At 36.4% G+C, this 23,819-nt stretch overlaps 1 protein-coding gene and 2 long non-coding RNA genes across 4 annotated transcripts; 1 reads left to right on the forward strand and 2 right to left on the reverse strand.

The window, feature by feature from the left end:
• Positions 1 to 706: 706 nt before the first annotated feature.
• Positions 707 to 23,802, reverse strand: LOC129791006 (bone morphogenetic protein receptor type-1B). 2 transcript variants are annotated; one of them, XM_055828888.1, is made up of 4 exons: positions 23,710 to 23,802; positions 3,779 to 3,963; positions 2,077 to 3,405; positions 707 to 1,854 (listed from the first exon to the last, which is right to left on the reverse strand). In XM_055828888.1, exons 1-3 carry the CDS (start codon positions 23,789 to 23,791, stop codon positions 2,086 to 2,088), a joined length of 1,587 nt encoding a protein of 528 aa, XP_055684863.1. In that variant the 5' UTR covers positions 23,792 to 23,802; the 3' UTR covers positions 707 to 1,854; positions 2,077 to 2,085. The 2 variants fall into 2 exon arrangements, with proteins under 2 accessions (XP_055684863.1, XP_055684864.1); XM_055828889.1 differs by lacking the exon at positions 23,710 to 23,802 and adding an exon at positions 11,166 to 13,316.
• On the forward strand, positions 6,497 to 7,880 carry LOC129791012 (uncharacterized). Its single transcript, XR_008750656.1, has 2 exons — positions 6,497 to 7,005; positions 7,075 to 7,880. It is a non-coding gene; the product is annotated as an uncharacterized LOC129791012 (long non-coding RNA).
• LOC129791011 (uncharacterized) lies at positions 7,775 to 9,531 on the reverse strand. Its single transcript, XR_008750655.1, has 3 exons — positions 8,823 to 9,531; positions 8,479 to 8,681; positions 7,775 to 8,129 (listed from the first exon to the last, which is right to left on the reverse strand). It is a non-coding gene; the product is annotated as an uncharacterized LOC129791011 (long non-coding RNA).
• Positions 23,803 to 23,819: the final 17 nt, after the last annotated feature.

Here is a 23,819-nt window from a genome sequence, read left to right on the forward strand (position 1 = left end):
TCGTTGATGTTTATTCTCTAACAACTAACGTTTAACATTTCTAACGTTGGACGTTTCTTATTATACGTATTATATTTTCTTAATAATGGGCCTTATCCAGCGATCAAGAAACCCTTGAAATCTTTTTAAATTTTGTAGGTACTGAAATTTCATGATTTCAAGCGAATTTCAAGGATACTAAAAAATTTAAAGAATTACTCAAGGATACTCTCAACATTTTTTTTGTGTTAAATAAGAACATTTTGATTCTGATTTACCGAAAAAATTGCATATCAACGCAGCTTACCTTTCGTGGTTCTCACGATTCACGCAAAAGAAGGTAAAACCTGAATTCCTGCACCTCATCTGCTGTTAAAAGATGTTCCATCTCCTAGAGGAATATTTTGCTTTTCCTGCGGCACACACTGTTGGACATTCCTACAGGAATTGGCGTCACGGAGCTAAAGAAATTGTCACACTTCCCCTCCATGGTAAATCTCGCGCACACAAAATGTGTCGCAGTGGATGATTTATTTATTTTTAAATGTCTGCTGACGCAAATTAGTTACCAATCTTTTGATTATTGTGGCAATTTTATAATCTTACATAAACACTTTCAACCGGGGGCTGTTTTCTTCGCACATCGCGCGCCTTATTTATCTTAGCGAGACGCCAAAAATCTCGCCCCTCAATTGCCAACGTGGTTCCCCAAACAAACTCCATTTGCTTGTTTTTTTTCTCTCTCTTTATTTCATCTTCAAGTATTCATTTTTTTTGCTTCATTCTCTTTCTCATCAATAAATCCTACACTTTAGGTCAGTTAATACGATTATATCTCATCTCATTTCTCATATTATTATTACTATTTTTTCCTTTTTTTTTTTGTTTATATCTATCCGAGAACGTTAAAATCTTATGCTTGAATGCCAATTCGTACATTTTATCCAATATTACATGCTATAAGTAATAACGTTGTTTTCTCGTCACTATCTCGTAAATCGTATTATTATGTAGTTTTATTATTATATAAAAAATATAATATTAACATAGTCTATTTATCCTCAAGGAATCATCTTCTCGTATTTTTTTATCCCTCGCGATTTGTAAGTGAACATTACTTTAGGACATTTTATTATCTTCCTCACTGGAGAATCACAGAAATTTCCATCAAGAAAAGCACTCACAGTTCCTTTTTTTTCCGTCGACACTCTATTTTTTTTCCTTTTACAAATTATCTCCATTTTCATTTTCTCTTTTTTATATTCCTCTTATTGTCGTTTACGTGAACATTTGTGGGTGGAATAAAAATGCATAAAAAATGTCTTCAATCTCGAGGAAGAAAATTGGCAAATGAGAAGGGATTTCCTCAAAGAACTCTACACTGCAGCACCCGAATTAAAGAAATCTGTACAATACACTTTAATAATTTTTTTCTCTTCATTTTTTTTCCTTTATCTAGCCCTTTCAAAATATTTTCCCTTAAATGACTATTGAAAAAATAATTAAAAACTCTCCTTTGTTAAACTTTCCCAAATAGATGGAGCAAGCTTTTATGGGGTAAAATAAAATGTTAATCAATAATTAAAATCTACGAGTAATTTTTTTTCCTTAAATTAAATTATAAATTTCTCACTACGAGGAAAATTAAGGGGGGTTCTTTTGTTAAATAATTTGTACAATAATTTTTGAAGCAGGAGGACGTCCTACACGGCTCTATCTAATCAGTACGTGATATTTCTTTTTATTTGCAATTTGTTGAAGTAGTTGCATGCACGAGGAATCACAAATAAAATGCATTCAGGGCACTATTTGATGAAGCACTTCCCAGAAAAAAAGGAAAATGCGTGGCCAATGAGGGTGATCCACTGCAAGAACCTGAAGAAAATAAAATAAAATAAAACAGAAGCAATTTAGAAAAGATGAATTGGGAATAAAATAATATGAACAGTAAAATATTTTATTAGCTAGAGATCGCATCTCAAAAACAGATGATATTTTAATGGCAAAAAATTATCATTTAAAATGTTTTTTTAAATAACAAAAAAAATTAAATTTCATTTAAGTAATCTAAATTAACAATTAAGTCATTTAACTCACCTAATATCACTATACAAAGTACTGATCGGACTTTTTGTTGTTTTCCGTAAAGTCCTCCTCGAGCTTGCACAGAGTCTTCTTTACGCGCAATGCTGTGAGTCTTACGGCGGGATTTGGATGCCAGCATTCTTGCATAATCTTCGCAAGAACACTGAGAATCTCCTCATCCTGCCAGCGTGCTGGCACTGGCGGTCGAATTGTCTTAACGCATACCGCTGCATGCATATCCTCGAAGCTTGGATCATTTGGCACGACATCATGATAGGGCAGGGCATAGTCTTCGCACGTTGTATTCTTAGTGCCCTTGATGGTGGTTATACAGCGCCTGGCCATCTCCCAGAACACCAGGCCCACGCTGTACATGTCTGCCATCTTAAAGGCCTCAAATTGACCCGAATTGAGGGTTTGATTGAGCACCTCCGGGGCCATGTACCTCCTCGTACCAACCCTTGTATTCTTTGCAATACAAATCTCATCGAGTTCACTGTTGTACATGACGGCCAACCCGAAATCCGCTATGGCACACTGCCCATTCCTCTTAACAAGAATATTCTTACTCTTGATATCTCTGTGGGCAATTGCGGGCTTTCCGGGTGTTCCGAGGATGTGTGTATGCAGGTGAGCTATTCCCGAACCCAGAGACAATGCCAAATTCCTCAACATTTCCGTATTCAACACCTTTCGCTGGAGGAAATCATGCAGACTCCCCAATTCGTGGTAGTCCGTAATGAGTAGCATCTGTGTCCATGTACCCGTTCCCTTAATGTCAGCTGCAATGAATCCCAGGATATTTTCATGACGCATCAAGACAGTTTGATAGATTTCCGTTTCACGGAACCACGATGCTTCTTCCGTTGTAAAGAACACCTTCACCGCTACCTTCTCATCTCTCCACTTGGCCAACCATACTTCACCATACCTTCCCTTGCCCACACTATGTAGCATCTGAACTTGCTTTGCAATCGTTCGTTGCACCAACAGCGGCAACCCACTACCCGATCCTGAGCTCTGATCCACCAAATCCGTTATATGGGGTGATATTTGATTCCCATACGATGATTCAACGAGACAATGCTTCTTCCTGCGCCTATCTCGTCTTCGATGGAGGAAACAAAGGGTCACTAGACCCATAAGTAGTAGGAGTACCATGAAGGAGCCTACAATGATCACAATTGTGTACATGGAGAAATGTGTGGCAGAGGGAAGGTCATTGGGTGGTTCTGTTGTTCGTGGTGTATCTTCCGGGATGAGATCTCTATTGCAAAAATCTGAATTATTGCAACACAAGATATTTGTCCCGTGCAAATGAGCAGCTGTTGCAACTTTGCACTACAAATAAAAGAATTAAAGAACAAATTGTAAACAAAACGAGTAAAAAAAACATTTTTTTATGATGGGAGAATTAATTTAAAGCATTCCCATTTCAATCATTTCCAACAACAAGCACACCTTGACGTTTATGATTGACCGGAAATATCTAATGTTGATAACAAGAACGATAAGACGGGTCTATTTGCGAAAAGAAAATGATTAAAAAGTTCAACTTTTCCAAGAAATGTCTTTTTTTTTATATAAAATTCATTCGCCAGGTACTTCAATTAAAATGTTCTGTGCTCTTATCGCAAATGTAACTCAAGGTGTGATAAGATGTGCTTGTACTATTTATTTTGACGAAGAGAAATTGTATGTGATTGTATTTTACCTGAAGGAGTCCTCCACTCTGTTCGGGTGACATACATCCAAAGGTAAATTCGGAAACCAATTCATGATTCTCATCTCGATAGCTCTTCACGACACTGAAGCACGACCCGCCAGGGCGAGCCTCGCACGTTCCATTGCTCCGCAAGTCTGGGCAGTGTCCCTCACAGTAGCACTGAAGAGCTTTAGCTGCAAAAGAAGTAGATGGAAGAAAATGTTATTTTAATTAAAAAACATTCAATCAGCGCGCACAAGGTGTGGGCAAGGAATTCATTATAAAATTGTAGGCATATATGATTGAAGTGTATGGAAATCGTGCGGCGTGCGGCAGAGAAAATTTATTTTGATGCCCTGAATTAAATAAAAATAAATATATAATCCAATGTGGTTTTAAGATAAAATAAATAGGAGTTTGATTTCCCATTCACCCCCCTTCCCAACCTTCATTAAAATGAATGTGTTGGAAAGAGATATCTCCGGATTTCTTCTTCCGCCCACGAATTTCTCCTCCTAAAAACTCATCTATACAATTTATTCAAAGACCGCTCTATGCGTTGCTAAAGGAGGAACATGCCCGCGCTATAGAGCTATCGCAAAGAGCATTTTAAACGCATTTTTTTCCCTCCATTCCCCAGTCAAAATATTATTAGTGGGCAAAATAGAAAGACGAGATGAATCGGATGTTTATATTAATTGAAGAAACTCCTAAACACCTTCATGTAATCCCCAAATGGGAAAGCATACACCCAGCACTATGTACACACAGATTTAAAATCCATACTATGTTGTGTATATTTTGCTTTCGTACTACATAAAGGAATATATTACAAATTATGCATTACGTTATTTATTTTCTTTTGCCTTCTCTTCGATCTCCACAACTTTTAGTTCTCTGTTTTTTTTTCTCTCCTCCATATATTCCTTCACTTTTCCAATATCCACCTTCTTGCTCCCCACACACATAAATTCTATGCAAGAAAATCTTTATGCACATTCATCACAAATTATATACAGTGAGGTGCCAGAAAAACTAATGCGCACCTTTTCTTTTTTTTCTACTTTGCATTTGCATAGAGATTTGGATGCAGTTTATCCACATTTATTATAGTTTTTCAATTAAAATAATAGTATATTTTAGGCACTAAATCATTTCAAGAGCTACCGCGGTTAAAGAATATTTGATAGTCCCTAAATTAACCTAGATTTCCCCAGAAATTCGTGAAGTCTGACTTCAAAATTGTCTATAACTTCTCAATTCTCAACCAAAACTCTTGAAATTTTGCACAAGAAGTTCTAACTAAAAGTTTTTCTTTAACCGGTTCTACTCGACTTTATGAAAATAAAAAAAAAATGCATTAAGAGTCAACAGAACCGAATTTCCGAGCATAAATATGGCAAAATGGGTAAATCTGGGTTAAGGACGCTCTAAAAGGAAAAGTCTTCTATTTTTCATAAGAGTTCAGAGAGTTCAGGTTATTTTCCATAATTAAAATCAAGACTACGATTGCCTTGACCAACAGTTAAAGCGTCCTTTGACACTTCATTACCTTAGAATGAGTTTCAACTAGAAAGGATCAAATTTGTCTTACTGAGACGACAAGAGACGAAAGCATGTCTAACAAGTATATAAGGAAACATTATTCTTCGTTCAGATTCTCCAGACTAAACCAAAACCAAAATAGTTTTCAAGGGATCCCTCTAAAAATTTTTTAATAGAAATTTTCCCTAAAATAATAAAGAAAATGAAGCATTTTACACATGATCACTGCGGCTAACGAAATGCAATAAGGAATGAAAAATAATCATAAACACATAATTCTGAATGATCACAGATTCTCGCAAAACGACCGGCAATTTGGTTAATTTTACGATGCACATAATTTCTCTTTCAGCACTTGAGAAAGTATAATACCCAGAAAGTCGCCATAAAATGAGAGATAATAATAATTGCTGATATATTACCCAAAAAATAAGGGTCACAAGACCCATTTAGTGAGATTATCTCATCATACAGCATTTTCCGTGTGTCTCCAGAGACAAAACTTCTCGACATGCGGCAATAAATGCAGACATTTAATGGAACTCTTGAGACAATTTTCAGGTAGTTTTAACATTTTCATTATAGCCACTCATTTTGACAGGGATAAAATCTCGCTTTTCTGCTCTTTCGCGGCACACAAAATCCTCTCTGCGTGATGTTACTTGAGCGTTGTAAACAAATAGATGATTTTTTTTCCATCTGTTAGCTATTTAATCACTTAATCTAATTGAATTATCAATTTCCACGTTTTATGACTTATGCTTGGAGGTATTACATAAATTTTCACGAAAAGCCAATAAAGATTTTATTTTCACATAAATTCCACACGTCTCTCCTTGGATGATTTCAGTGTCCCTCGTTTAGCATCTTCTCTCATCTTTGCGGGATTTTTCTTTATTTTTTTTTGTAAAGCTCTCGCGCGCCAAGGAAGACAAATATGAGAAGATCTCCAAACACTTTTAGAATAATTAATAACAAGACAGCATTCAAAACATATCAGTGATCATCCTCCGTTTTATTTATCTTCTTTTTTTCCCTCCCCAGCTCCATTCTCTCGCTCTTCTCAATCCTCCTCTTGAGACTTCAATATATTTTTGGGATCACAATCAACGAAGGAGGAAGTGAAGGAGAGAGGAGAAAAGTTTGTGTGACTCCGAGAGAAGGTTGATCTAAATATACAGTCAGGTATTACATAGCGGCGTTTTGAATAACGCCAAACTTGCATTACGGCGAATTGATTAACGTATTTTGTACCGGAATTGATTTACGTCGTTTTGGCTTATTCTGTCTCTCACGCATAAAATTGTATTAGGCTATCTCTCTCTAGCATTTTCGTGCAAGAGGAGACACCACGAATGTTCAAATTCACCTCGAGCCATGGTGGTGAATTTTTTCAAGAAAATCAAGTAGCGAATTAAAAGTAATTTTTGTATTTTTTATCCTTTTAGTGTGAATATAATTAATTGTGTAAAAATAAAAATAAATTTGTGAAAATCGTGAAAATAAATCGACGAAAAATGGTTAAAAAAGATATGAAATTAGGTCAACTGAACGGCAGATGAACGGCGTTGTGTGGGAGGGACTTTTCTTATAGCTTGTCAGGAGAATGACTACCAAAGTGGCCAGGAAGGTAGTGATTAGGCTGTGTTGTTACGTGGAATAACCGTGCGTCAGAAGCGAAATTCACACAGGTGGAAATTCCTCCAGAAACCTCATCACGACGAAGGGTCTTTGATGTTAAACCAAGTGATTCAGTGCAGACGGATTTGCTAGATCCTGAATCCATTCAGAGGGTTGTGGAACTTCGTCTGGATTGCAAACGATGGCCACAGGGGAGACACACGGAAGACTAGGGCTGTAGAATTTTCTTCGGGTGACCAAACTAACGCGACACTACGGCTCATTTGAAGGAGCTCCATGATCTTGAGTTCAGTCTGGAAGTGAAACGCGTGGTGTCAACCGCCAAGGATGGGTTGAGTGTAATTTGTGATGTAACCTCTGGCCTGGAACATACTCGAGGCAACCACCTGAGGGAGTGAAATACCTTCCCATGCGCTGTGTGTGTTCTTGAGGACAAGAAGAACAGTGACGCCACTGCACACTGACAATCCCATTACGAAAGTCCTGGAAGGAACATGGCTTCCTGTAATGAAAGAATCCCGAAACAAAGACTCTTCTGGGCGCTATTGAAGAGGATGCGAGTCTCAGTATTATCAGTGAGTGGAGATAGACGATTTGTTGGCTATCAGTACGCTGTTTGGTACCTCCTTAAGCAAAGCACACACATTGCCTTCAATCTTCAGCGGGCTCTTCATGTCACGGGACACAATTCCTTCCCAATCTCAGCTCCGAGGATCCTGCAATCTCCAACAATGCCAAAGAAATTATTCCCTCGAGTTTAAAAATTTCCTGCCAGTGAAAAATCAAAGAAAAATCTTCATGAATAAAGAAAATTCACTCTTTATTAAATTTTATTCTTTATTAAATTAAAAAAATAATAAAATTTTGTTAATAGAGTATTTTTGTAAAAATGAACTAAAATAAATAATGATTTGAACATAGAAAATCAAATTGATAGTTTTCATATCTTCTGTATTGATGTCTCCACTCGTCATCTATTCCGGGCCATAAATTGCAGCAAAAAGTCCAAATCCAAAGGTGAGATGGAAGAAGGATCAGCGATCCATTATACTCTGGTAGATCCTTGACTGCAAATTGCTGTTCAGCTACTGCTTTAAAATCTTCTGTGGGTTTGGTGAGCAGATGAGCTTAAGGAGAACCTCTGAATCCCCGCACAGGAAGATGAATAGTTGAGCTGCAAATATTTTAAACTTACTGAAATTCATGGTTTAATGTGTTCCCGGAAAAAGCCGTAAGTTTCTGAAAGTTTTGCAGGTATCCTTCCTATTGCATCAAGAGGTTTATAAGGGATCTTAGCAACGTCCTTTACAACATCCAGCTGATGCTTGATTTCATTTAGGAGTCTAAATCAAAGATTAGCCGGGTGTTGAAAAAGAATTTTCTAAGATTCTTTAGAATCTTCCTGATGCAATGGGAATGATGCCTGCACAACTTTCAGAGACTTCAGTGGCTTTTCCCGTGCAACTGTTTCTGGAATAAATTGTATTTTCATCTCACTTATCCCGACATGAGCCTCAACTTACTTTCTGCTAAACTGATTGTGCGTGATAGGGATTCCCGGCTTTTATGTCGCATTTATGGTTTCCAATGCTGTTCTGCCGGATTCTAGCTTCAGATCCTGGACTATTTCCTTCAAGAAAACTTGTAGTCCTGTCGACTTAAGTGATGGCCATATTGATGAGGTCTGAGCGTCTGAGTGAGTTCCTCTTAAAATCCTTGCATCGAGCTAAAAAGAGAACATTTCATATTAGAATCAGCACTGTAGTGTGTGATATATTTTGTGTCTAGCTTGCTGTGGCGGCTTGTGGGTATTGATGATGATCTTCCACACCTGAACCATAGCACATAGCTCGGTGTCTCCACTAACCTGTCTTTCCTCCAGTCCATCTGGGGTGATCAAATTCCTTGGAAAAAGTGAACGATTTTCCTTCACGTCACTCGAATAAAAGGTAGCATTGCATTGAATAAAAATTCAATGCTTTGCCGTTTTTCACTTTCTTGAGCACAATTTCCATAAAATAAAAACAAAATCATCCGGAAACATCAACAAACTTGGCAGGAAAACAATCAAACTTAACCTCAATTTTTATTTTCACGATCGACATCTCCGATATCTCTTCGTGAGACATCGGTGTGGTGAGTGTGGTGATTTTTTTTTCCAAAATTCACCTCTTCTATGGTGCCCGAGAAAATTTTATCAAAACCGCACGGTCAGTGAAAAATTAGTTTTTTATTAATAAAACATACTAAAAGTAGCCTAAAAAGTGTGTGAAAAGATAGTTTGTGTGTTTTAGAGGCCAAATAAAATGCATTTGGATTTTTATCGGTGAGTTTTTCCCCCAAAAATCGAGAACGACGTTAATCAATTCTGCTACACACATTTTTCATTTTCACTTATTTAATATAAAATTACGCTATTTTACAATTATTCTGATTGCAATTAGTACCCAAGAGACCCAAGAATCTACCCTGATCAGACATTTTCCCAAAAAAATATTTCTAATATGAAAAAAATGAGTGGTATTAGACTACGTACAAAAATCCACGAACTAAATAAATTCGCTAAGTAATACCTGACTGTAGTACGGATGTCTTAGTTTTTTTTCTTTAACCGCCTGGGTGGAATATTTTCGGTAGGCACTGTGCCATTGCACAAGAAAGTGTCAATCACTTTGGTGGTAATTTATGCATTTTGTCATACAAGGTGCGTTGCATGAAAAATTGCATCGAAAATCATTTAGACAAGCCATATACGTTAGTACACAGTGTGCAGGTAAATGCATGAGTTGGAGCATGTGAAATGGAGGAAAAAACGAGGGGTAACTAAACGATTTGGAGTATAAGTGTCGGCAAAAATGTGAACTTGTTCACCTTCTAATTGCCACTGAATATTAATAGAGTATTATTATGTCGTGATTTTTTCTTCTAACACTCGCTTCTGAATCACATAGAAGATAAAATATTGTAATCAATCGACTGAGAGTATTTTTTACAAGTTCTAAGGCGCAGCTAAGATTCAAAAGTTCAAGGAAAAGATAAAATTTTTTAAATTAAAATTAAATTTTAAAATATTTGCTAAATCTTATTGTTAATATTTTTTTAAACAATATTTAAGTTTTATTCCTATATTTTCCGAACTCTTTTTCAATCTCTTTGCATTTTAAGAATTTTGCATTCAATTTATCAAAAATTTCTACTTATCACACTTATCCATTAGAACAATAAATAAAAAAAATAAATTTAACTTTATGCTGAGCATACTCGCGCAAAGAATTGTGGTTTATTTTTTGTTTCAATTAAATTTATATGATGAATAAAATAAATCTCACATAAATATTATACAAAAAGACAATTTGCGTAAAAACGACCATTCAGCGAAATTAATCACCCTTCCTCCATCTGTTTTACACGTTCTTTCCTTCTCCCAACCACTATTTTAGCCGTTTCAGCGCGTAAGTGATCTTGCGAGTTAGGAGCGAGAGAAAAACGCTGAATGGAGCTGCCAGAATATACTATACAGAAAAAAGAGTGAGATATAATATACCAAAAAAAAACGTTAAACTCTTCTCTTATTATTGTAATTTAATCGAGACACACGATGCGGATGTAATTTGTCTTGTTTGCCGCTTTATAATCAAGTAGCTCTAAATTATAATTCAATTTGATGATCTTCCACCTCTTCTCCATTGAGCCACCAACTGAATCATCCAATATCATTATTTCTTGCGTACAAAATATTAATACTAAACGTTTTGGGAGCATGTGTGGGCACACCGTTGTATTACATTATGGCTAAGGCGACAAGCCCCCTCATTGAAAATTCTATGCTCATAACTTTTCCAACTCCACACTTTACGGTACCTCCACAAAATCTCAAAGTGAAAATTAATTTTATTGAGCTTCCTGCCTTGATTTATCACCCACAACCCATTGGACATTATTTCTCTCTAAATTCTTCCATTAAACATATACATATGTAGATATTAAATTTCATCACTCTTCCTCGAATTCATTTTGAACCATTCATATAGCCCCGATTTCATTGACCATTGAAATCTCTCGGGCCATACCTCAAAATTAATACATTAAAAAACTTCTATTCCACCTTTTAAAAAAATCTCCAAATGATTTTTAAAAAGAAGTCAGGAGTGGAATATAATAAAAAAAATAACGAGAAATGTGTTTTCATTTTGGTTATATGAATATTTACCATGTGCCTTCTTCTTTCTCGATTTTGGCGCCATGTCTGGGTTTCACAAATGTTTGCGCACTATACGGAGATTTTTCTCGTCGAAATATAAAAGGTCTCTCGAGATCGTTTTCTCACTCGAAAAGATCTCCTCCTGCTGCTTTCGTCCGCTCCTCTCTTAGACCATCCAAATATTATATATGTATGTCCCACGGAGTACAAAAAAAAACGTTCTCAAGATTCTTCTCAATAGGAGTGTTTAAAAAGTCTTCTCTTTCCTTCTTATTTTCACACTTTTATTTCAAACCGCGGATGGATTGCCATAAGGGAAACCTGTTTCAATTCACTTCTGTCCATGTAAAGTTCCTTTTTTTTTTTTCCTCTCACTCACAATATCATAAATTTCATCAATATTTCTTTTTTTTTTGCCTCCTTCCTTATTCTCCAAAGAAAAAAATCTATTCAATTTCTCGGGGACCTCTTCGCGTGTTTTGTATTGTACAAGAAAAGATTTACACCCCCGAACAACACCTCAAAATCTAAATGATAAATCACCCAAAAGAAGATTTATGATGCAGACACAAAGAGAATAAGATTTAGAGTTTTTTGTTCTGATTATTTAATTCTCAAAGAAACACGATAAAATCCTCTTATCACGTATCACAGAATCCAAAAAAGATCACGAAGATTATGCAAAATCAAGGAGATTCACCAAAAATAACATCCAAAGTCACATCTTGTGCGCACACCAGAAAACTAATGTGGTCTTGATCGTAAAAGTGAACGGAGCAAATGTGAAAACAAGTCAACTTCTATTGGAAGCTCAAGCGAGACTGTTTAAGTTTTCTTGTGGACTCACGGAGGCGAAGGCTCACCCAAAGAAAAATCACAATCGCCTGTCTTTTCGATAATTCTTCACATGATGTTCAAAAAGAAATCCCCCAAACACACACATATATTTTTGCTTTGGATGCCTCTTCGTTTTTCTTCGCTCTTGATTCTTGTCTCTCTGCTGGTTGGTGCCTCCTTTCTTTGGTCTTCTCATATAACACAAAAGCATCACCTCTCAATATATTCTTTAATTCTCCTTTTTTCCCTTCCTATTCGCCTTCGGTCCTTCTCTCTGTGCTGTACCAACCATACGAGGAGCTAGATCTCATTTTTTGTTGTTGTTGTTGTTTAAATCCCCCTATTCAAGTAGCCTGTCTCTCCATCTTCTCCTTTTCACCTCAACCTCATCCCATTGAACATCATGTTCTTTTGCACCCTAATAAAGGAGGACAGCGATGGCGATTGTTTTTGAATACAAATTACACACAACTTACAATTGCACTTTGGTGCGCACAAACAACCCATTCGCCATCACAAAAGGTAGAAAAGTCAATACCAAAGTGCTTCTGGAAACAATATGATGGGACATTTTCACCATTTTAACGTGCTCTTCTATATACAGCAAAACACCACAGAAGGTAATCAGTGACCAACAGGTTTCGCAAAAAAAAAATTCTATTCGCTTTACGTTCAAGAAGTGCGCCGTCACTTTGAAAAACCACAAGACATTCATCTTGAGACATGGAGAACGAATTGGTCAAATGCAAGAAACTCTCCTGTGTGAGAATCCAATTATTTTTACACCACAATTTGAATAGATTAACTTTCAGTGCTTCTCAAAATAATCACCTTTCTTCATTACTTGCTGAATTGTGTATTCTTGGCTTGTATTATGTATCAGAATATCTCTTATTTGTTCAAGAACGAACATAATAATGTTTTTGAAATGGAAATCACATAATAATATAATTTTGTATTACTAATTTAAAGAAATTTTTGCTGTAAAATCTCATTTAGTTTAAAACAGAAATGGAAATAAATTTCTTTTTGTATAGTAAAGTTATGTATAGTAGAAGTTTTGTTAAATCTAACTGATGATAAGTACCTAACTATTATTTACAAAGAAGTAATAATCATAAGATCCACTGAGATATTTCTTATATACGAAGTTTTCAGTCTCAGCTAATTTTATCTTAAACACTTTCATAACTAAAAGGCTTTTTTTAGACAATTTATTTTCTAAAGTGTACGAATATTAAAAGGACTTCATTCGTTTCTGTATGGAAAAAAATCTTCAGTCAATGAAACAATACCGATATTATTGAATCTATAGAAAATCGCAAATTAAGCTAAAGGTTCGTGGGTAATTTTTAATGGTGCTATGCAGGAAAAGAATGTCAAGAAATCATGATCATGACATTTTTTCCTGACATTTTTTTGTCATTCCCTCTCACTCCCACTAATGTATTTCTGTATCTTTCGTCTTTCTCTGACGCATGCTTCCGACATTTTCATCATTCTTTTCTGTGTGCACTCAACATGTTTTTCATTTCGTATTATTTTCTCAGTATTTGGGGAAATCAGGGAAAATGGGCTTTCCTGAAGTGTTATCAGTGTCAGGAAAGCCGTGAAAAGTGGAAATTTATGGTCATTTAGCGGCCAAATATGTGAAAATGCGCGAAGTGAAAAATCAAAACATTCTTTCCCTGACCAATTTTTACGGGATATTTTTCTGTATTTTCACGACACAAATCACTTCCTGCAGGTTTTTTGGACTTTCCCACAGGTCATCTGCAACAAGGAAGGTCTGTGTGGGGGGCAGGAAAATGCTTCCTGAGTGGTGGAATCCCACCTGAACACGGAGAAACTGGTCCGGGAGTGAATGTTTTGCTGTAGAAACTGCACAGTTTTCACTTATTTGGCCGATAAATACCCACGATTTTCCACTTTTCACATTTTCACAGGCACTTAGAACACTTCCACAATCCGCTTTTCACTTTTCCCGAGCTAAAATATCACAATTTACAGAGAAAATTGCAGAAAACTAACAAATACGTTGACTTCACAAGAGCTGGAAAAAGAATGACAGAAAAAAACGAGTTCCTGCGACATTCTTTTTGAAGCTCTTGCGTAGTCAACACGTTTCTTATTTTTCGTCAATTTTCTCTGTGAATTGTGATATTTTATCTCGGGAAAAGTGGAAAGCTGCTTGTGGAAGTGTTCTTAGTGCCTGTGAAAGTGTGAAAAGTGGAAAATCGTGGGTATTTATCGGCCAAATAAGTGAAAACAGTGAAGTTCGACAGCAAAACATTCACTCCCGGACCAGTTTTTCGCGTTCAGGTGGGATTCCACCACCCAGAATGCATTTCCCTGACCCCAAGCAGACCTTCCCTCTGCAGATGACCTGTAGGAAGGTACAATAAGCCCGCAAGAAGTGATTTGTGTCGTGAAAATCCAGAAAAGTATCCCGTAAAAATTGGTCAGGGAAAGAATGTTTTGATTTTTCACTTCGCGCATTTTCACATATTTGGCCGCTAAATGACCATAAATTTCCACTTTTCACGGCTTTCCTGGCACTGATAACACTTAAGGAAAGCCCATTTTCACTTTTTCATGGAAAAATATCCCCAAACACTGAGAAAATAATACGAAATGAAAAACATGTTGAGTGCACAGAAAAGAATGATGAAAATGTCGGAAGCATGCGTCAGAGAAAGACGAAAGATACAGAAATACATTAGTGGGAGTGAGAGGGAATGACAAAAAAATGTCATGATCATGATTTCTTGACATTCTTTTCCTGCATAGCACCATAAAACATTTTTTTTGTTTCATGTATTTGAAAAAAATGAAAAAGACAATGATGGCGTCATTGTACACATTTTTGATAAATATTTTTAGTTTTTTCTTAGATCATTTCAGTGGAAAGTAAGTCTTTTTGATGTTTTCTTATTTTTTATGCTCTACAAAATTACGTGTATCCCGAATTTTTCCTTGAATGTGGGGTTTTCTCATACAGGAACGAATAAACTCCTTTGAATATGTACTAGATATGATGATGTTTATGAGTTTAATAGGTGAAAAAAATAGTTTGTTTGTTATAAACTTCTGACCCTGTAGTCGCGAAAATGTTACCAACACTGCTTCATTAATAAAAAAATACTTGATGTAAGAGACAATTTTATTCCTAAACAAATAAAATTATTCCTTATCAAACTATAATATGATAGTCTACTACCTATATACATTACAATATTAGATTTCAATGGAATGATCCAACAGTTGGAGAGTAAATTCTTGGAAAAAAGGCATTTACAAATAAATTATTCATAACAATTTGCAGAATCTCAGGTTCAGACATCTCAATGGAATTGAAAGATATGAATAAATGCTGAATGGTTGAAAAAAAAAAACGAATCATCACATTGATTAAAGATCACACAGATCAGAAAGAATAGAATGTCAAGTGAAGGAATTATCAAGTGAAATTATAAATTCTCAATCGTGTCTCGATCTTTGATCTTCCATTCAATTAAAATTGCAATTAATCTCACAATTCGCATCATCGTGGATATATTTTATATATTTTCTCACCAGTCTCTTGGATGTCACACCATCCAACACGATTATAGATGTCTTTTCTATTTTATAAATATAAATTTTAGAAGAAAAAAATAAGAGACATTTGAGGAGGATTTTGAGAAGCTTTGGAGACTCTTCTTTTTTTGTCCCATTGGATACTTCATGCCATTCAGGGTTTATTCGGAAAAAGAAGAAAGAGCTGAGAATCGAGGAATGAAATCAGACACCTTGCCTTCTTCCTTCTCATGTCACACCACATTAGTTGCGCTTCAACCAAAATCACATGTTGAACATTATAATAAAATACTATATTGTCTTGCTTGGTGAATCTCTCTCTTTCGCCTCCTAAAGAAACGTGCGGTTGAGGTGGAGTGCGAGGTGGAAATCCTTCTTCTTCTCTGCCAGGTAATGAAAATTTATTGTTGAGTAACACCACAAGCAATAAATATCGGGAGAACCATATAAGCCAAGAGTGAGAAGTTTTATTGAAGACCCCAAAAGAAAAATCATGTGCATTGAAATCTCTTTAGGCTCTACACCAGAATCAATACATCAGAAGGTACAATAAGCCCGCAAGAAGTGATTTGTGTCGTGAAAATCCAGAAAAGTATCCCGTAAAAATTGGTCAGGGAAAGAATGTTTTGATTTTTCACTTCGCGCATTTTCACATATTTGGCCGCTAAATGACCATAAATTTCCACTTTTCACGGCTTTCCTGGCACTGATAACACTTAAGGAAAGCCCATTTTCACTTTTTCATGGAAAAATATCCCCAAACACTGAGAAAATAATACGAAATGAAAAACATGTTGAGTGCACAGAAAAGAATGATGAAAATGTCGGAAGCATGCGTCAGAGAAAGACGAAAGATACAGAAATACATTAGTGGGAGTGAGAGGGAATGACAAAAAAATGTCATGATCATGATTTCTTGACATTCTTTTCCTGCATAGCACCATAAAACATTTTTTTTGTTTCATGTATTTGAAAAAAATGAAAAAGACAATGATGGCGTCATTGTACACATTTTTGATAAATATTTTTAGTTTTTTCTTAGATCATTTCAGTGGAAAGTAAGTCTTTTTGATGTTTTCTTATTTTTTATGCTCTACAAAATTACGTGTATCCCGAATTTTTCCTTGAATGTGGGGTTTTCTCATACAGGAACGAATAAACTCCTTTGAATATGTACTAGATATGATGATGTTTATGAGTTTAATAGGTGAAAAAAATAGTTTGTTTGTTATAAACTTCTGACCCTGTAGTCGCGAAAATGTTACCAACACTGCTTCATTAATAAAAAAATACTTGATGTAAGAGACAATTTTATTCCTAAACAAATAAAATTATTCCTTATCAAACTATAATATGATAGTCTACTACCTATATACATTACAATATTAGATTTCAATGGAATGATCCAACAGTTGGAGAGTAAATTCTTGGAAAAAAGGCATTTACAAATAAATTATTCATAACAATTTGCAGAATCTCAGGTTCAGACATCTCAATGGAATTGAAAGATATGAATAAATGCTGAATGGTTGAAAAAAAAAAACGAATCATCACATTGATTAAAGATCACACAGATCAGAAAGAATAGAATGTCAAGTGAAGGAATTATCAAGTGAAATTATAAATTCTCAATCGTGTCTCGATCTTTGATCTTCCATTCAATTAAAATTGCAATTAATCTCACAATTCGCATCATCGTGGATATATTTTATATATTTTCTCACCAGTCTCTTGGATGTCACACCATCCAACACGATTATAGATGTCTTTTCTATTTTATAAATATAAATTTTAGAAGAAAAAAATAAGAGACATTTGAGGAGGATTTTGAGAAGCTTTGGAGACTCTTCTTTTTTTGTCCCATTGGATACTTCATGCCATTCAGGGTTTATTCGGAAAAAGAAGAAAGAGCTGAGAATCGAGGAATGAAATCAGACACCTTGCCTTCTTCCTTCTCATGTCACACCACATTAGTTGCGCTTCAACCAAAATCACATGTTGAACATTATAATAAAATACTATATTGTCTTGCTTGGTGAATCTCTCTCTTTCGCCTCCTAAAGAAACGTGCGGTTGAGGTGGAGTGCGAGGTGGAAATCCTTCTTCTTCTCTGCCAGGTAATGAAAATTTATTGTTGAGTAACACCACAAGCAATAAATATCGGGAGAACCATATAAGCCAAGAGTGAGAAGTTTTATTGAAGACCCCAAAAGAAAAATCATGTGCATTGAAATCTCTTTAGGCTCTACACCAGAATCCCTTTGTTCCCTCTTTTCTGGCTTCACTTCATCGTACTCCGCATTGCATGAAAAACGTACAATGAAGGTAACCCCGAACAAAAAGACCATAATCGAGCTATATATGTAGGACAAAGGGGGCAACGAAGGGACAAGAGGGTACGGCAAAATGAGAAGAAATCTCCGAAGAACGATGTCCAGGGATAAAATACAAAAAAGTACCCATGAGGTGCAAAAGCATCGAGGATGGTGTGAAGAAAAATTGAAATTCATTGGAAATCGCTTATATGCAGAAAAGAAGGCAAAAGAACTTGGTGTTTCTTTTAAGGTGTTAAGAATGTTATTGTCTGCCTTTTGGTCGCCTCGTTTGCCCGCACCAATCGCCTCTATGTATCCACATTTCAATCTGATTGCCTTTTGTAACACCAACTTCGTCTTTTTTTTCTCTCTCCTCTTCGCTCTTCGCTAACGCGCCTCTTTGATGCTCCCCATGGAATAACCATACATATATAGCATACGTACCCAAAGAACAAAATAAGAACAAGAAAAGAAGCGTCTTGATGGTAAGTGTTAAGGCTTTTAAAAAAACGCCTGACAATCAACATGAAATATCGATAAAATTCTGATAAAAACACTCATCTTCAATACAACTTTTGGATCTCTCTGACGTTCCTTCGGATGTGGTGGCATGGGGGAGCTTTGTTCGAGGATCGTTCACTTTTTCTCATCTTGAAGAATCATCTTCATTCGATAAAATAAATTTCTTAAAACGTTCATTTGATTCTTCAGATTAAATTCATTCATTAGTCACAATTCACGGATGACTTTTATATAATAATTTGAATAAGTTATGGGGATCATTCTTGATCACTTTCTGGTTTAGACAAAAAATATTGGATCCTAAACCAATTTTATTGTACACTGTGAAATATCAAATTTCAATCGTTTCAAAGATCAAAGTTGAAAATCAGTTTTTTATGTGATTTATGATTGTCTTTTTTGTTAAAGAAATTTTTAAAGAAGATGAATGACAAAAAAAAGAAATCAATTTGATCATAAAAACATTTTACAGTATAAGGAAAAATTTATTTACCAATAATATTTTTTCTTGTTTTAGCTGTGTTTCTTTCAGACACAGCTTTTGTGTACCGAGCAAAATCGAAAGTCGTCAGATCGGGCTCAAACTTGGTATGAGCACGAATTAGGGTCCCCACATTCCAAAAAACGTATGCGCCAAAAATAAGTTTTTTTCCGGCCGGCCGTCCGGCCGTCCGTCCGGCCGTCCGGCCCTCCGGATTATAAACTTAAATTGCAAGAGAACGGTAATAGATAGAGACTTGCGGTAAACGGCAAAGTTTAAATATCGACCTGAAGAAATCCGATTATGATGTCAAATCCACCCCCCCACCCCCCCGTCCGCCATTTTGAATAACCTCAAAATTTTGTTTTTGCTATATCTCAGCCCCTGTAATAGCTAAAAATCTGAAATTTTTATATGTTGTAGGGGCCATCAAGAGCTTTCCAACGATACCTCATTTTCGAATATCGGTCAAGCCGTTTAGTCAATATGGCCGCCACAATTTTTCATCGAAAATCGATCATAACTCGAAAACGGCTTGACCGATTTTGATCAACCCGGGCTCAAATAAAAGCTCTCAACAAACCCTACAACTTTCTAGAACATCCAAAGTTTTAAAAGTGACCGCCAGAGGGCCAAAAATTAAAAACAAAATTTTCGATTAGTTTTCGATGAATATCTCGAAAACGGCGACATAAATTTTTTTCATTTTTTGATATGTTATAGCTGACCATATTATCTAGCTCCATGCCAAAAATGAAGAAAATCTATGGATCCGTTCTCGAGATATAGCCTTCCAAAGTTGACATGTCATATCTCGGGTTCTACAAGTCCGATTTTGATCAACTCAAGCGCAAATGAAAAGTTTCGTGAAACCCTACAAATGTCTAGAACATTGCAACTTCGAGAAATGACCGCAAGAGGCGCTAAAATCAAAAACAAAGTTTTCGAAAATTTCGAAGTCGAATTTTTCGAAAATGGCGACATAATTTTTTTTAATTTTTCGATATGTTATAGCTGACTTCAAGACCTTTCCAACAAAAAAAAATTTATGAAAATCTATGGATCCGTTCTCGAAATATGGCCTTCTAAAGATTTCTTAGGGTATGACTTTTCAACTTTTCCCGACTTTGCGCGTATTTAAATTAATTCGCGTTCTAGTTTGCTCTCACAAAATTGGTATACTGAAAGAAACACAGCTCTCGTAAGCTTGGTCAGCTTACCAGTACATTTCTAATTGAGTTTTTATTGATTAAGCGGAGTATAGCTCAAATACGGTCTTTTTTATGGTTTAAAAACAAACTTAATGCAATGAAATTCGATTTAAAAAAAATTGAAGAAAAAAAAACGATTAGTTAAAGAAACATTTGACGTCTGTCAAACATTTAATAACTGTCAAGTTTTTGACAGATGTTACTTTCAATGATTTTTATTTAAAAAATATATTTATCTGCTTGAATCCCAAGGAATTACATTTGCTCATCTAGATATAGCTTTCTCAAAAGCGAAAAAAAAACTCAATTTTGCATCAATAGCAATTAAAAAAAATATAATTAATTTGCTTTAAATGCAGTTAAGCAAATTTCTCAAATTATCGTTCAGTAAGCTCAAACAGTAAAGCTTGGTCAAAATAATTTACGCTGAAGCATGAAAATTCATAGTTTAAATTCTTATGTAAATATGCTTTTTGAATTCCATTGGGCAGATTGTTTATCTGTGCCCAACTGCAAGATGCCAAAGCAATTTAGAAGTCGTTTTAGGGAAGGGCGAAATGCTTGCACTCGCATCGCATCCCAATCTTATTATCGCTCTTGCATCCCCTTTTAGGATTAAGCAAAAAAAAAGTGTCCGACACGAAAGAAGAGAGCTGGCATTTTGGGAGCCGCGACAAAACTAATGAATTCCACATTTTTGTGCCCTCCAAAACACACCACCGAGCCAGATCTCTCGCCAATGTGACGCTCAAAAATGCATTCAATTCCAATTTGTGATGACACGTAGTGCTTTTTTACGCACAGACATCCGCAACACACAAAAGGACGCGCGTAAGATCGTCTTTCAGAATAATTCTTCTCTTCACTACCCAAAGCGATATCCAACATTAATTCACTTGGCAAGTCTCCTCTATAACTTTGCTGCTCATACAGAGAGATCTTTATCCTTCTCGGATTTCTCGGTTTAGCTCCAGCCACACAGTTTCTTCGTTGGTCTGCTTTTTTTTATATTTTAGTGTTATTCTTCCTACACACCATCCATGGGCGAAATGGAATAATATGTGTATGCGGGGAATAGAAGAGAGTGAGAGAGAATGAAAGAAAAAGATCGACAATGGACAATGGGGATCGTTATGGAGGTTTTTCACTTGAAAACCAATTTTTACCCAAAAGAGATTTTTCTCCACTCCCTTTTCCATTCCATCCTCGGTTGTATTTGCTTCTTTTTTATTATGATCATTTCTCGGTGATCGTAAGTTTTGTTATTTCACCTCTCTTCCACCTCAGAACGGCTATATATTCTCTATTTTTCTCACCCAATGGAACCCCCCATTGGCCCCCATGCAAACAACAATCACACAAAATATCTCTTCCATACACAACACTCTTCGTATAGGAAGAATATTGAATTTGAGCACGAAAGGTGAACCTTATGCCTTCTTCAGCCACCATAATGCCTCTTCTCTCAGTCTCAGAAGAGATTATCACACATGGCAAAGACTGTGCAGAGGTATAGTTTGGAGTGGAAAAAAAGCACGAAAGAAGGAAAATTTATTACGTTACGCCTTTTTCCTCTCATCCAGACACTCTCTCTCTGTCTTCCCCAGAGCTTGCAAAGATCACCCTTTGCAGATATCAAAATATTTCCATGATTTTTCACCGCAACACTCGACAGAAAAAAATCCCCATGATTTCTCGCAAGCAAAGATCGAGACGGAATTCTTCACAAACATCCTCCTTTTGCCCTCCCATGTCTGGTATTTTGCAACAAAAAAAATCCACCGCTCCGCGTCCTCTCCGCGCGCACGTCTTTACACGACGATCACCTCGACGTGTCAAAATATTCTAATTCACATGCATTAATTATGCAATAAATGCCATTAATTAGCGATAGTAGCAACAAAACAGCCGAAGATGTTCGGAAAATGTGTGTTTATGGACAATTTAATCTCATGTGATTCACAACACGATCGCGGATGTGAACCATCGTAAATTTTCCTCATATTGACTCTCAGCCAGATTGAGACGAGTTTTTGCACATGATGACCGTTCTACAAATGTCTCCTTCGTGCGAGATGTGATCTCTCTCTCAAATCTTTCTACAATTCACAAAATATTTTATGCTGCGGCGTAATATAGTCGAAGGAGAAGAAAATGAGAAGATTTTATAATATAAATATAGAATTGAAAGATTGTAAGTAGATTTTTTAAAGATTTTTGCTCGAGGATTCTTACAAGTGAATCAATGTGTTCGATTAGCCAAGGATGCTTCAAATCCTTGATTAAGAAATTGTATTCCTTCTTTCAATTATTTTTTATTTGATCAATTTTTGATTTAAAGTAAAAAGAATTTAAATGATCGTAATTTGAACAAATTATTTTAGGTCTCAAGGGAGTGCCTAAGAAATGATCAGAATCCTCAGAGAGGCAAGATGAAGTGAGGGCGAAGAAAAAGTCACCAAATGGTGTGGATTTTATGACTTTGGCCTAAACAAACAGGATGTCACGAAGAGGAATTTTACACAGGCAATGGTATCTGGAGATATCGTTCGTCTCCAATCCAATGTTGACACTCCAATGCCCCTTCTGGGAAATTCCTATATATATTGATTCCCTTCATGTGCCACAAATCCAATTAGGCAGCCGAGGAAGTGTTGATACTCTTTCTCACACTCTCTTGTGGGAGGCGGACGCGGGGAGCATCTCCCGGGTGTAGAGAGGGGAGAAAGATGATCAACGAAAGGGGGAGGGGCAATTGCGAGAGTGACATTCCTGGCCACCGGAGGGTTCTTGTGAATTCCATATAGCTGCTTACGGGAACAGTTGGATGGTGGAATTGAATCACGCAGCGCCTGGGAAGAACGTGAGAGGCTGAGGGATGGGCAAAAAAGCGTCTCTTGCTGCCTTCTCAAATGCAATTAGTAATTCCAGTGGCATAATCTCCGGCACACCACTCTGCACGCAGTATCGCCTCTCATGCCTTTTCTTTTATTTTTTCTGCACCCTCCACCAATCTTGTCCATATCTGTGCAAGTTGCTCATGCTGCTGTATGCTTTCTCGGCGGATTCCTCCAACCATCTTCGTCATATTCAATCAATTTGATCCTCCTTTTCGATTGACCATGAATGTGACATGAGAATTCTCTCTCTTCTGCACATTTATGCGCTCGGGAGCGAGTTTTTTGTACATCAAGACGGTGGGAAAATATTTTCTCAAATCCCCCGTAAGAGCATAATTCCCCGCGAGACGCCTAATGTGGAATCAACTTCCGGTTCCCGAGCTCCACTTTTGCTCACCCCCCGAATGTGTCCGGAAACAGCACCAACTACGCCATGCCCAGGCAATTTTCTCTCATATCTGTCTGTGAGCTAATTAATCAGTGCGCGTTCCCGTGACGGTGATAAGACGAAAAAAGGAGACGCGTCTTCCAAAATAGCTCGTTTCGTGTTATTTTTGTCCTCAAAACAGGGTGAAGACGAAACGACATTTGCAAGACAAAAACAACCAAAACTCACGGGACACGAAATGCAAATATCTGGCCCCATTTTCACATTCCCGCACCAAATCGTACATAAATCGTGAGCTACAAACTCAATATTTAACTTACATGCCACAAAAAGCTGCCAGAATAACGCCAAAATGAAAATAAACACCATTTTTCCACTCCAAACACGACTTTCAGAGAACATTGTGAACTTTGACGCGTTTCTCTGCTTT

Source organism: Lutzomyia longipalpis, chromosome 2, assembly GCF_024334085.1.
Source record: "Lutzomyia longipalpis isolate SR_M1_2022 chromosome 2, ASM2433408v1".
Classification (NCBI taxonomy): Eukaryota; Metazoa; Arthropoda; class Insecta; order Diptera; family Psychodidae; genus Lutzomyia; species Lutzomyia longipalpis.

Coding starts and splice junctions, on each gene's coding strand:
- LOC129791006 (XM_055828888.1), bottom strand. CDS start 23,791: ATGTTCTCTGAAAGTCGTGTTTGGAGTGGAAAAATGGTGTTTATTTTC. Junction 3,964..23,709: donor CTGGCAGCTTTTTGTGGCAT/GTAAGTTAAATA, acceptor CTTCTTTTGCAG/CTAAAGCTCTTCAGTGCTAC. Junction 3,406..3,778: donor AGAGTGGAGGACTCCTTCAG/GTAAAATACAAT, acceptor TTTTATTTGTAG/TGCAAAGTTGCAACAGCTGC.